Source organism: Cyprinodon variegatus, unplaced genomic scaffold (genome assembly GCF_000732505.1).
Source record: "Cyprinodon variegatus isolate N-32 unplaced genomic scaffold, C_variegatus-1.0 Scaffold264, whole genome shotgun sequence".
Taxonomy (NCBI): domain Eukaryota; kingdom Metazoa; phylum Chordata; class Actinopteri; order Cyprinodontiformes; family Cyprinodontidae; genus Cyprinodon; species Cyprinodon variegatus.
Genome location: NW_015150717.1, coordinates 226,125 through 240,790, shown reverse-complemented (window position 1 = coordinate 240,790; position 14,666 = coordinate 226,125). Strand labels below are relative to the sequence as shown.

General features: G+C 36.9%; 1 protein-coding gene across 1 annotated transcript; it reads left to right on the top strand.

The window, feature by feature from the left end:
• Window positions 1–9,593: 9,593 nt before the first annotated feature.
• On the top strand, window positions 9,594–13,840 carry ptges (prostaglandin E synthase). Its single transcript, XM_015382702.1, has 3 exons — window positions 9,594–9,753; window positions 9,852–9,934; window positions 12,549–13,840. Exons 1-3 carry the CDS (start codon window positions 9,646–9,648, stop codon window positions 12,796–12,798), a joined length of 441 nt encoding a protein of 146 aa, XP_015238188.1. The 5' UTR covers window positions 9,594–9,645; the 3' UTR covers window positions 12,799–13,840.
• The last annotated feature ends 826 nt before the right edge of the window (window positions 13,841–14,666 follow it).

Genomic DNA, 14,666 nt, shown 5'->3' with positions numbered 1-14,666 from the left:
TGATGGAGCCTTAGATGGCATCTTCCATCCATCCATTTTCTGAAACGCAATGGATGCTGGTGCTTATCTCCAGCTGTCTAGGTATGAGAGGCAGGGTACACCCTGGACAAGTCATCAGTCTGTCGCAGGGCAACACAGAGACAAACAGGACAAACAACAATTCACACACACCTAAGGAGAATTTAGAGAAGCCAATTAACCTAACAATCATGGTTTTGGACTTAGGGAGGAAGCTGGAGAACCCAGAGAGAACCCACACATGCTCAGGGAGAACGTGCAAACTCCATGCAGAAATGGAGAAACTCCATGCTGAAAATCGAACCCGCCACTGAGAAGCCAGATGGATTCTTCTGTATTTAAATTTCTGTAAAACAAAATGAAAAACTGAGTGTTTTTTAAGAAACATTAAAGTTTTACCCTTAAAAGAATTTTGGAGAAAAAAATGCAATCGTCTTTGACAGAAGATAAAATGTGGATGTTGGGCTGTGTAGGTGGCCTGTGTGGCTCAAGGGGTTTATGGGTTCTGTTGGAAAAACCAAATGACTGAAAGAGAAAACCGCTTAGAGCAGTAATTATACCAAAGTCGTAAGAAAAATATGTAAACATTTAGAATTTAAGATAGAAAAATGTTTTCCTCTGTCAAAATGCTCTATCCATTACTCCTTAAGCCGAAAAGTTTTAGTTACACCTGGTTTAATTTTGAAAAAAAAAATCTGCTTTAAGGAACCTTTTGCTATCTGATTATTAATCGATTAATCACAAAATAGTTTACAGATTGATCGATTTGCAAAAATAATTGTTAGTTGCAGCCCCAGTTTCACCAATTTGACCCAGAATGTTACCCTTGGTGAGAAAAGATAGTATGCATTATCTGCTACGGCCTGCAGAATGTTGTGAACCTTCTGCATCGAAGCAAGTTTCGCATCAAAATGCACCAAAGAGGTGCTTAGAAATAAGCCTCTTCTCTACTGTGAACAGCTTCAGGCCTGAAGTTGCAGCTTCCCACACGAAGAAGACTTCTGGTTACATTTTTTTATTGATAGAAGAGGCAAACTGAGTTTGTTGGCCATAATGGCTGCTCCTCCACTGACCATCAAACTGCAGACCTTGTAATGACAGAAATAAATTCACTAAATGGACAATCGCAGCTTTAGAAATAAACTCTTTGCACCTTTTACACAAGCAAAAGAGGGTTATTCAGTCATGTTGAAAGTAGTGAGTTTTGGAAAACTGAAATGTAAACCCTTTTTGGTATCAACAAGATAACAGGAAGTGGTAGGAAAAAGAAATGTGCTGTGCTTTTAAGCAAGATCCTGCTAGAACAAACTCTTTCACATGCAATTTTAATTTTATTTTACCGCAATTTTGGAATTTTATTTTTTCGACAATAGCAGAGTTTGTTATATATTTGCAGCTACTGGCACAATTGTGTTTTGCAGAACTCAAGGGGAGAGATCCAGCCCTACAACTGCTGTCTTGACTTGTAAGGATATTGCTGGTTGCGTCATGCTTAAGGCTGTTTCACTGCATGAAAAATGGGTAATAAAAATGAAGGATTACCTTCGATCTTTCTAAATAAACAGCTTGTCAATTTAAACATGGAGACAATTTGAACCATTGCCCACGGATGCCAGATTTGACTGACAGTGTCAAGTGAAAAAAAAAACTGATGATGAAGACATTTCCATATTACAATACCTGCAACAAAAGCAGATACAACAAAGTCCTTGAGGCCAAAGCACACGAGTGTCGCCTCATTATTCAGTGACCATCACTCACTGATGAAGTCAAGTTTGACAAATTCTCTACATTTCAAAATGAATGAACTAATAGTATGAGTGCAAGGACATAGTGAAATCTGGAATTTTTCATTTTTCTGTTGCACAACTGTCTTTAAAATCATTTTCCTATGGATGTTGTGGAAAAAACTACTGAATGTTTTGAAAGGCAGCAAGAAATTGATCTACTTATCCAAAGCTGTTTTTCCTCAGCTTAATTAACTTGCTGATAAGATGCCTAATTGGTCAGACATCTTAAACCTGACAATCATTCTACCCAGGCATTAGATGCTCTAAAGCCATAACAGCTTTAAATTAACTTTATTAATTACCCAGTTCACAAAAGTTTAATTTCAATACTATGCATAACTCGTGTATGTTTCTTACCTTTATTTTTTATTGTACACCGTTCAGATCTACTTTTACTAAGCTTGCTTCTGTTTCTTTATTCTCAGGCACCTCTTCGTACTTCGTACAGCCTTCCTCCTTCAAGCAGATGAGGCTGATATGACGAATTTCAGACAGGAAATAATTCATACTACAAACAATTTGTATGACTCAAAAGGATGTTGGTTCAAAGAACATAAAAGGAGCATCACAGCAGCAGCACTTGAAGTTTTTTGATTTTCTTGACAGCTGGTGCTTGGTTCCTCTCTAGCTCTGTGAACTCACTCAGAAGGATATTATTTCTTTTGGCAAAGGAGGTTTGTGTAAATATTTGCAGATCACGTTTGGCAGCCATGAGAGAAAGAGGACACCTTAAAACAGTCTTGTTTAAACTCTGTGACCTTATACTTTAAGTTGCTGTTTGATGGTAAATGATCATCTTTTTTGATCGCTGACAGCAGATAAGTCAGTTTTTCTGTTGCTTTGCTTATCACCTGCATCATTGCAGTGCAACTTTCATTTCCTTCTTCTCAGTTTTATCTTCTCTCTCTTTTTCAGAGAAGACAAACTTGCTTTTTTAGAAAGAAACTGCAGCCTTCACAGCAATCCATAATCTCACAAATTTGTTGTATCAATTGGTTTATTTTTTAGTGTTTTTATTCTACAAAAGCATAAAGGGGAGGAGAAAAAATACCTGTTGTCTACAGACAAGAATAAGATAAAAAAAATTAAGAACTTACTGAATACAAGGTGAAAACTAGTAGGTTTTTTGATAATTGTATTGATATTGATATTTAATTTTCAGACACACAAGTATACAATAAATGATAGTATATGTCCTTGTAACATAAATAAAAAAAAAACTGTGAAAAATTATGTATTGGCAGAAGCAATAAGTTTATAATGCCCACCTTTCAAAACCAAGTTACATTGGACTAGAAAAGAAAAAAAAGATGGCCACCTTTTATAATACATACCAAAATATGATTTTAAATTGTGAGTTAAAAATGGATCAGAAATGTCAAATCTAAGTACTTAATATGATATTTATATGACTTAGCTATAAAATCAAAAAGGTTATGTTAAATGTTCATCCATGTTAATGTATTCTATGGATAAGTCCCAGGTACCAGCTTCTCTGTCTCTTACTTCCTGCCCCTCCTGGTTTAGGATGAGTTCATATTGTGACCTGTGTTAGTTCCATACCTGTACTATCTGTTTACACACATCATGGGCTGCGTCATGTGTTCCCAGTTGGTTGATATGTGGACTGTGAGGACAAGAAGGACGGGCCGCAGGGCTGTGGAGCTCACCTCCTGTCCCCAAATGCTCAGCGGAGGCTACCACAGAGTGACCGGCCTCCACTACATGTCTTCCTTCTCAGACGCTGAGGACTGCTGCGATGACAGCAGCTCAGGCAGCTCGCTCACACTGGACTGGCAGCTTCAGGGAGCTGAGGGCTGAGATTTCTCCAGTAGGAGTTATATGTAATGATGTGATGTGATATAATAAAAGTAAACTCTTTTTCTCTTGAAGTGTGGCATCTTTATATTGAAAATATTTAAATATTTTCCTTTAGCTTTAATCGTTTAAATCAATATTAAAGGTTGGTGAGAGGCACTGGGAGTTTTATCTAGTGAGGGAGCTAAATATCAGGGTGATGGCAAGGAGGCCTTCCAACCTCAAAGGATTGGAGCTCATCATAAATAACGGAGCATCAAAATCCTGAAGGAAACATGCAGTCATAAAAAAGGTTCTAACTGTTAGAATATCAATACACAACATCATTTTACACTCAAATCTATTCAATTAAAACATTTATTTTTTTATTTTATTTTGAGACATACCTTCTGCTTTCCCATTAAAAAAAATGTATCTTTCTAATTAGCTGGATAATTAGTCATATTAGTTAAAATCTGATATAGTATTTAAAAAGCAGCACTGCTGATATAAGCAAATCAGAGACACTTGCTTTAGCAGATGGTGTCTTGATACCAAGGATTTCTTGCACAGGTACGTTGTCAGGGTTTGGTTGTGGTTTGGAGGAACCAAATGCAGAAGCAGAGAGGCTGAGGTGAATACTTGTGGTTTTAATGATGAAAATGGTTAACAAAGGCAGGAATCAAAAATCCAACTAAAAATGTAACAAACCAGAACCATGGAGACATCAAGGGAAAAAACGTACGAGGAGCCAGGGAGAGACGAGGTGAGACGACAACAGCGATGACCGGACCAGCAACAACAAGGAACCAACAAAGAGTGAGAGCAGAGGGAGAGCATATATAGCTGACAGAGACAAAGGCAGGGCTAACGAGCTGACAAGGAGCAGGTGTGAGGACACAACGAGGGAGCCAAAGGGAAAGGAACACACACATACAGACACACAAGGGCAACAGAGGACAACAGAAAAACATGAGAACTAACATAAATCTAGAAATTACAACAAAACTGGAATTAAACCAATAAAACTAGAAAACAAGGAGCAAAGTAAAGTACAACAAAACCTTGGACTTGATGAAGCGCTTTACATTAAGGGCCATTAATCATTTTACCATTTGCCTTAAATCAGCCATGTTCAGTTCTTGGTCATAAGACTCCTGATGAGGGACTCAAACATAGAATCTAGGAGGTTTTCCAAGATCCAAGGAGAACCCATAGATGGCTTCAAAAAGACCTTGAAACACCAGCCACTGTTTTATTAAAATAAGAAATGGCCCAAATCCAGGTGTGCAGGTGGCGCAGTGGTTAGTTCGAATCTGGCCTGTGTTCCTTTGCTGCATGTCTCATACCACTTTCCTGTCAGAAAAACAAGCCACTAGTGCTGTAAAAACTCAAAAAAAGAAAGAAAAAGAAATGGCCCAAATCCAATGGCATCTGCACACTGAATTTATAAGACCCAACTGCTGCAGAAACCCAATCTTGATTACAGTTTTTGGAAGAAGATTTGCACAAGGCAGTAAAATACTGGTAGAGTGTACTGTTGTTTGGTGATATTATGCCAAACGCTGAACATTCTGGATGTTAGTGTTTGGAGGAAGAATGGCTCTGCACATAACTCCAAAAGCACCAAGCCAAAACTAAAGTTTGCATGTGGGAACGTTGTGTTGCGGGTTGTTTGCAGCATATGCTAAAAGCAAGCTTGGACATTTGGAAAATCTTAACTGGTTATAAGGGAAAAACAAAAAAAGTTCTGAAGTTTTCCAACCAAACATCTGACTTGTATCCAAATAAAAATCAGTCAAAAGGAACCAAGAATGTTCAAGATTTGAAAACTTTGTGTGGAAGAAACGATCACAAAGTATGAGACTAGATTCTTTACCTAGAAAATATTCCAGAGCCTTGCAGCCCAGATAATTTGATCAGAGGACCTATGCTCCCCTTTAACCTGAGTTGTTCACTTAAACTATTCAGACTCAAATGTTTAAGTCTGATCAGTTTACATAACATTCTGTTTAGTTTACATAACAATCATACTGTTTTTTATTTTAATGTATAAAACATTAGACTATCAAAAAGGAAACTCTTGTGTATACAGATTAAATGTGCATCTAAATGCAGAAGTAGGTATATACAACTGTAATAGACAGAGTTGACTCCAGGACACCAGAGAGCAGCTATTCGGGCACCGGAAGCACCTTTTTCTTGAATCACAACTTCAGTGGAAAATTTTGTAACCCATATTTTGCCAGCAGGCTCTGATGGGATCATTTTCAGAGTATCATCATCACAGTTCACGGAAGAAAAGACATGTTGGCTCCTGAAATGGGAATCCTTGTCAGAATGTTTAAGGCGGGGGTGCATTCTTACTACAGTGTTTGGAATGCTTCTTCATTGAAAACTATAGAAATTATTTTTGGTTCAAGGGCTTATATTTATAACAGTTTAAGATGAATAGAATAGAAAATCCCTTTATTGTCCCACAATGGGGAAATTGTGGTGTTACAGCAGGAAAGGATTACAGCAAATGTGGTCACGCAAATGTGGACCTAAAAAAAAGTGTATTAATAATAAAATAGAATAAGTAACAGAGTTAAGAAAATAGACAAATAAAATACTGTACTGTAAAGTGTTTTTACAATATAAATGCTGTGCATCTGGAGAATAAATAATCAGTATAGAGAATATATATGCAGAATATGAATAAAAACTCTTTTGTTTGAGGTAATAGAAACAAGCACACTTATAAAGATACCTTCTCAACATACTTTTTTTAGAGGGAAAATTGGCATAAACAAACACGTTTTTTTCTCCATTTTTAATTTTTTTTTTATTTTTTTTTTATATCTGATCTAATTTTGGTAAATTAAAATCCTCTTTCTGATAACTTATATTTTTTAACTAATTAACTAATATTTTTTTATTAACAGTTGACCTTTGTCCTTTTTCGTCCTGATTTCAGTGTAGATAGATCTTCTCGATTCTTGGTCATTCAGAATATCTCTATCATATTTGTTACTCACGCCTTGTGCTTGCTCTTTTACACTCCAGTCTAGTTCTTTTCTCTTATCCCTAACCACAATCTTATTTTAAAAGCAGTATATTGGACTGACTGCATGATTGTAGATTTTTAAAGTTCTGTCCCTGCTGGATGTGCTGAGATGTTCAGCCATTCAACCGTAAATTACCTTAATCTGACCCTAAATGCATAATTAAATTAAGAATGTCAACCCTACTTCTTACCAAGGCAAACAGTGTTTCAACAGTACATTTTAATCCAAAATGCTTTTTGTTAAGGGCTGTTTCAGAATATGTTTTAATAGGAAATGTGTAAGTCATTATTTGTGAAAAGGGTTGGCATATGAAAATGTATGAAAAAGCCTTAACCCTTTCTATGATTACGTGCATGATTTTTTTTATTTTCAATCCTACGTTCTTATTGAGTGGCCACGATATAATCTTATTTCATTTTTCTTGTTTCCATTTAATTTCTAGTTTAAAATAGGCCATTATATATTTAATGGAAAGTATGTTTTAATGGTATTTAACCATTTTTTCCCTCCCCTTCTTCGTGTGATTATAAGATAAGCTAACTTCTATCTTCTGATTTACTTATAGACATATTAGTTAATTTGCTACTTTCAGACCATGTCATTCTGAATATGTTCTGGAAATGTTTCATTGTAAAGAGGGGCTAGGAAATGCTTCTTTGCCTCACTTCTTAGAAACTGAGGGGAAGTGAAGTTATGGATCCGTAAAATAAAAAGTTACCAGGAATTCTTAATTCAAAGAAGGAAAACTGACTCCAAGAAAAGGTGTGTGTTAAAAACAGGATTTAAAGTGTTTATATAGGAGCTCAATGGGGGGATGGACTAGAGTTATTGGGACGGAAGGCCTCTGGGTTCATTTCCTCCAGCAGTGGTATAAACCTTGTTGAGCCTTGACTCAGACAGTTCAGCGTTCTTTTGAAAAGCCCTGGGGTGAGACATTCACCCTTGGAGTGATTCTGGTAGACTGACACCAGAGGGCTTAAAGGTTTTCTCTAATTGTGGATAACATTGCTCTACATTTCCTAGAGTCCAAAATCCTTAAAAATGTATTTGTACCTTTTCCAAATAGGTCTCTTTTAATTTTTTTTTTATCTATGATTTATTTATTTTTTCAAATCACTCAGATGTGCTGCTTTTTAATGTCTTTAACCTATTTCTATTGTAAGGCAGTTTCAATTTATATGACTTCTTAACACCACAACTTATATTTTTAATTTTCAAAATGAGGTGCACATTTTATACATTTTCATTAGCCTAACTTTAAGTTAGATTTTTTGCAGTGCACACATTTAGTAAACTTTGTCAGGTTGTTTTTTTTGTTTAGATGCAATTGATTCATTTCTTTTTCTTTGAGTTACCATTTTCCTTTGGATCTGCTGGTGGAGGGCTGCAATGAGCTCCAGCTTTCCTCAATTGGTTGTTGCAGGCTAATCAGCGGGTCAAACCATTTGTAATGGGAAGGGAAATTTGTTTATCATTTGTTTAAATATTCTTAGTTTGGGTAATTTTGTTAATTTGTTAAATTTAAAAAGTACTTTGTGTCTGGCCAGTATTTATCTGTTTAATTAAGTTTATTTGTTTGTTAATTTGTTAGTCAGTTACCCCCAATTGTGTGTCAACAGTGGTCTGATCAGCCACTATTTAAGTTTCCCTCATATCTTGTTTGTTAGGTCAGCTTGTGCTTGAATTCTTTATGTTAGTATCTGAATTGAAGTCTGTTTTGTTGACCTCTGTTTTTAGGCCCAGTTTATCATTTTTTTAAACACTTTTTTTAAACAAATTATGACCTTTTTAGAAAAATTTCAGTGGTTTTTTGGCTGGTTTGTGCAAATCCCTCACAATGTGGCATGTGAAATAATACCAAGAAGTGTTCATTTTACCAGTAAATATAGCTTTTCAGAAGAATTATGTAAGACTTTGGTTGGTTTAATCAGCTTTTATTCTTTAATGAATTAAATCAGAATTTAAAAGCGGCTCCGTTCTATAACTTGTTAGATTATTTAAAACAGGTAAAAGAGCAAAATTAAATAAAGAAAATGCCCTTAATCTGTTTGAAAAAGATTTGAAATGTAATTGACTGAATAAAAGTTCAATGTTTTTTTGTATAAAGATCAGTGGCTGTTCTAGACCAAACATACCAGGGGGCCAGGAGGGGGCCAGCGTGTTTTCATGGGGTCACAGAAAGCAATGAAATAAAAAACAGGGCAAGGGATTCATACATATAAAGAGTGCTGCATGAATAGAAATTTCTATTCAATTAGGTTAAATTAAAATTCTATGTCTTATTATATACAAATTCAGATGTAAAAATTAAAATTTGTTTTGAAAAAAAAATGTAGCAGATGAAAACTGGGATCCTATCTCGAAACCACTGAAGCTATCCCCTTATTGTTTTAAAATAATTAGTAAAACAGAATTATTATAAACTTTTTTATTTTCTTTAGTCCAACTGTTTTTAATGTTCCTTTTTGTTTCTGCATTTTTTCCTACTTGCTTTGATTCTGTTTTATCTTCCTATATTTTAATCATGTAAAGCACTTTGAATTGTCTTTGTACTGAATTGTGCTATACAAATAAATTTGCCTTTCCAAAAAAACATGAAATAGATCCAAAGGACCTATCAGTAACCATATCTGTTCCAGCACATATCATCATTAGAATTTCTTTTTAGTATTATGTCTTCAGTACAGGGGCCATAACAGGGGCCAGGATATGATCTACAGGGGCACTGGCCCCCATTGCCCCCTGTCTAAAACCGCTCATGGTAAAAAAAAAAAAAAAAGTTAAACTTTACCGAGTTTTACAATCTGGGTGAATTTGTGTGTCATAAATCAAACACTTCCGTTGGTGTGAGCCAGTCATCTTTTTTCTGTAGGTGGGTGGAGGCAGAGCCAGCAATAAAACCCTCCTCCCTTCAGGACTAAATCTCACTTTCTGCAACCTGGCGGCTTTGGAGCTGTTAACTCACCGCTGACGGTCATTAAACTTCAGTCATGATAAGAAACGAGGTTTTCTCCTGTTTTGTTTTCTACGCGGTCCTGCTGGTGATTAAAATGTACACCATCGCGGTCATAACGGGACAAGTCAGGCTGCGCAAGAAGGTGGGAGATTTAATAAGTGATTATTAGTTTAATCTAAGTTTTCTGTTAGATTCATCCTTTTTTCATTGAATTTTTGCTCTCTTCCTGATTTCTAAAAGGCTTTTGCCAACCCAGAGGACGCGCTCAGACACGGAGGGTTACAGTTTCACAGAGAGGATCCATATGTGGAAAGATGCCGGAGGTAGGAGCGCACAAAGTTTTTAACCTGATAGGAAAGGTCTGATTTTTATTTACAGGCAAACAATCACTGGTTAACCATGCACAGAGGCGTAGCCAGACACTTTTGTAAGGGTGGCCAGACAATAACCAATGTACAGTGAGGGGGGGCGAACCTCTGGGTGAATCTACACTGTTCAAACAGGAAAATTAACGAGAAAAACATCCATATTTTCTAAATAAAGACAAACTATACTTTCCTACAGCCTTTGCTAACAAATAGACACATACATTTAAACATCGATGGTATAAGTATAGTGGATAAAACTCAGTTTTGAGTTCTGGGGTGTAAATCAATCATCATTGTCATTAATTAACTTCTTGTTTCAATAAATATTCTGCATAAAATTGATATTTACAAGCACTAATATCTACATAAATTGATTATTTGATACATTTTTTATTAAAATAGCTATTTATCTATGATTTCACTGAAGACTACTAGATGACTTGCAGAGACACGTTTTCTCTTTACCCCATAAAACACAAAATCTAGTTCTGAAAAGAGCATTAATTCTGTATTTATCATCTTTGATGTTAGTTTATTGCTGTGTATAATTAACCACAAAAAAAAAGAAATGTTAAATGAATGAAAATTCCCCTTGAGAGTATTCCTGCGGCCACCATCTGTATTAGAGGGGAAAAATGGTTGGGGTGGCCAATGATGGCCCCCCATTAGCTCCACCCCTGATCATGCTCTATATTGCTAATACAGGTTTGTGCAGTTATTATAACCTTGAAGAATTGAACACAAACATGCAGGATTATGTCCTAAATGGAGGGTTTTTGTTTGTTTTTGTGTTCTCTACTGATTTTCATTTAAAGCGGCCTGCTTGAAAACTGGTCTGTTATAACATGTTGGAAAAGGGATATCAGATTGGAAGGGGAATAAAGGGAGAACTGATGGTTTTTTTTCTGCTTGTAAAAAGAAAAGAGAAGCTTCACTTCTGTTTTTTTCCCGAGTCTTAAACCATGTTGAACTCTCACTAAAAACTTTTTTTTAGAGGTTACAAAGCTACGTGCCATTAAGCCCATATCAAAGCCTCCTGCTGATGGAGTGGCAGGGTTCCTAACCAAATATTTTAGTAGCTAGCAGTAAAATCAGAGGAAAGGAAGCAGGAAAGTTCTCTGGTAGCCTGACTCCATTTATCCCAGATCTACATACCAGCCGGGTATTGCTGATTCTGCACAAAGAGTGGGACATCCATTGATACAGAGAAATTCCCAAATACTCACCCTTACTTAAACAAACAGGGAATTTAACCTGGGGGTGCTCATTTCTTTACAAGTGAAATCCACATCCACATTGAGTCACTGCTTTGCTCATAACTTGTCATATTTCTACCTCATAGGCTGAGTCACACATTCACAGACTACTGCTGATGCCGTCTAATATTCTGGCTTCAGAGTTCTGTTTCGTACAGTTTGAGCCTCCTTTGTGTGCTACCATTGTGACATTTTCTAAATTTAAAATGCTGTGATAGCCTCATCAGAGCTAAGAGGTGCATACGGGCCTCAATGGGGGTTTTGCACAGGGTGGATGGGTTTCTAGAGGTCCACAAGGTTAGGTTAGACAGCATTAACTAAACTATTTAAAAACCACTTTATCATTTTTTCAACCCTATTTTCTCTATTGCCCTTCATCAGGGCACTAAGTAAATCAGAGCTCAAAATAGATTATTTCAAAGTACAAAATTCAACTTTTTAATCCTATTAATATTTATATTTAAAAGCAAAATAAGTTTTATGGCTATTTTGACATGTAAAACCCTGTAACAGAAAGTTTGTTATGTTTCTGTGGACCCCTATCTAGGTATGGTTCAGGCTGTCTATGTATTAAGTGAGCTTTGACTAAAAGGAGCTTTTTGTAACCACCGTTACCCAACCAAATGAGTCCTATTTGTAATTGTTGGCCAATATGCTTAAATGGGGCCCATCTAGGCTATGCCCTGACTAATTGATGACTTAATTGGTTCTAACACAAAGATTTGGTGTTGAGCCAAATTAATCCATTTTGGGGAAACTCAGTTTGGCACGTTATGGGTATTAGCTTAGGCTCAGATTGGGGGATGGGTTAATCAGTTTAGAAGCGAATAAAGATAGGCTGTCTGGGTGTCCTACATCAAACTATTCATAATTAACATGCAGCCATTATGTAACACCTAGAAAATCTCATTCATGGCCTTTTATCATTCCGTTTCCATTCATAATGTTGCCTTGAATCTACGAATGGTTCACCTTAATTATATAACCATTATTTTATATTTAAAGTACGTTTTATTTCTTTTTGCTAAACCAGTTAAAAGGAGCTATCCGCTTACCACCTGAATAGTCTTTAGTAGGTAAAACCAGTTGTTCTTGAATTGGTAGGAGGTTTCTCCCAGGAATCCATTGATTATCTTGGTTTCTGTGACACCCTGGGCTTGGTACTCCAGGTTGTAAGTGTGGGAAATATGAGTTTTGGCCTGCTAATGTTATTGACTGAGTGGGCAGCAGGAAGGGGCGGGTCCGACAGGAAAGTGATTAAGGGAGGGTTCAAAAAATATCCATTCATATTCTAAATCTTATCTCTTCCTTAGGGCTCACCTGAACGACTTGGAGAACATCCTGCCCTTCCTTTTCCTGGGGGCTGTCTACTCCTTGACCGGACCTTCGCTAACAGTGGCTCGTTTTCACTTTGTCGTGTTTTTTCTCGCCCGTGTTTTGCACAGCCTTGCCTACCTGTTGGCTTTGCAAGCACCTACCCGCTCTCTGGCCTACACTGCTGCACAGGTACCCTGTGTTTCCATGGCTGTGCAGATCCTCATGTCAGTGGCAGCTTACGCCTAGCATTTAAAGACTTTTGGAGAAAAGAAAACCAGAAAACTCTTTGGAAATCATCAGAGGGGTTAACTACGGGTTCCTTTGGAAAGACAGTTGGAGTGCAATATAAGGTGTTGATTTACGCCTGTCTCTTTTTTTTTTTTTATTTCTTTTAAAGTAAGAAAATGTCAGTATTTTATTATGTTTAAAAATGTGATATCTTAACATATTTTGAAGTATAATGTTACAATGCCATGGACTGTTCTAGTGTACCTAATGAAGTTTGTTGCTGATCTGAAAAAAAAAACAACAACTTTGAAACCTTTTATAAATACAGTTTTTGTTTCAAAGCCAATTTGGGCTGTTTTTTTGTACAGTGGCTAAGAGGCACAAATAAAAAGTACTGCAAACTAAAATTTGGACCAGGACACAAAATGTATGCAAAGAAGCAAAGTTACTGCAAATACATAAATGATGCTAAGGAAAAAATGACTGAATGACTGAAATACTCCAGACCACTAGAGGGACATGATCATCTGCTCATTTGGAATAGGACCCTAAGTAAAGACATAAAAAGGATTCTCAGAGACAGAAGCTCCTTCCAAATTGTGCAAAGTAAATAGTTAGAACACTGTCCAGGGTAGGAAAGAGATTCAGACTGCTGTGCAGTTTGCAGCCTTATGGACGTTATTGCACGGTGGACACACACACGAACCAGGCTGGTCAGATCGGGACTAAACCTTTTCTGTAGAAGAACTACAAAGAACAGAAGTTACACAAAGTTCTAATCAATAAAACCCACTCACTTAGCTGCATCTTTTTCAAGCTGACAGAAAGCTCTTTGAAATGGTTTTATTGGGCAGTATAAACTTATTTTTAAGAAATGAGATTTCACGTCAACCTGCACCACAGCGCTACAGCCGTACACATGACATCACTATGCGGATGAAGATTCTCAGTCATCCAGGTCATAGTCATTCCGTAAAAGTTCAAAAAATATCCACTGGACTTGGTTTCCAAGATTTGAAGACGTTTCGCCACCTCTCCAGGAAGCTTTCTCAATTCAAATGTCTGGATCCGCAGTGAGTTTGAGTCTTATAGTCAAAGCCTTGTATCGCTTGGAAACATGCAAATGGTAACCGATGAACTTTTTTTTTTGAACTTTTACAGAAGGACATGACGTCACTGTGTTGCCATAGTAACGACTGCTTTCCTTTACCAGTGGAGGGAGGGCCTCCCATTCTCATTCAATAGTTAAGGGGTAGTGTTTAAGGGGAGGTTTGGGATTGGACCCCAAGTCTTGGCTGATGCAGACTCGCTATTTGAGTGTTCCTCTTACCCTACCCAATACATGGTTTGGGACAACCCTTAATGTGGCGGACCCTTTGTAAGAACGTTCAATTGGGTGGTTAGTGCATATGTGTGGTGTTTTAGGGGTCAGTTTGGGATTGGGTCGAGGTATTCGTATTTAGCCTTTGTAATGTCTATGGTCTGGTCCCATAGGAGCTGATGATCGTCTCCTCCTAGCGGTCTGGATCTCTTGACTTGCAGTTATTTTGGCTACTTGCAGCATTTTTCTTTTGCATGCGTTTTGTGTGTTAGTCTATTTTTAGTATTTGCTGTACTTTAATGTATTTGCAGTGATTAAGCCCTCCTCTGCCCTGACCTTTCCTGTGTTTACACTGAAGAAAAGGGCGCCATTAATGTGTTTTTGTATACTTTTCATTGCATAGTCTGTTACCTTTGTGTGTTTTACCTTTATTGTTAAACCTTGTTTAGATACTACACTCAGCAACATTAAAATGGGTCCTGACAGAGGTTTTGAAATGTTTACTAGCCTTTATTTGCAGCTTTTCCTGTGAGAGTCAAAACAAGTCTCCTGTGAAAAGGAATGA

What these genes read in the sequence shown, in the direction of transcription:
- ptges (XM_015382702.1), top strand. Translation starts at nt 9,646, where the DNA reads ATGATAAGAAACGAGGTTTTCTCCTGTTTTGTTTTCTACGCGGTCCTG. An exon ending in AAGTCAGGCTGCGCAAGAAG is followed by an intron (nt 9,754 to 9,851) that starts GTGGGAGATTTA and finishes GATTTCTAAAAG; the next exon opens with GCTTTTGCCAACCCAGAGGA. An exon ending in TATGTGGAAAGATGCCGGAG is followed by an intron (nt 9,935 to 12,548) that starts GTAGGAGCGCAC and finishes TCTCTTCCTTAG; the next exon opens with GGCTCACCTGAACGACTTGG.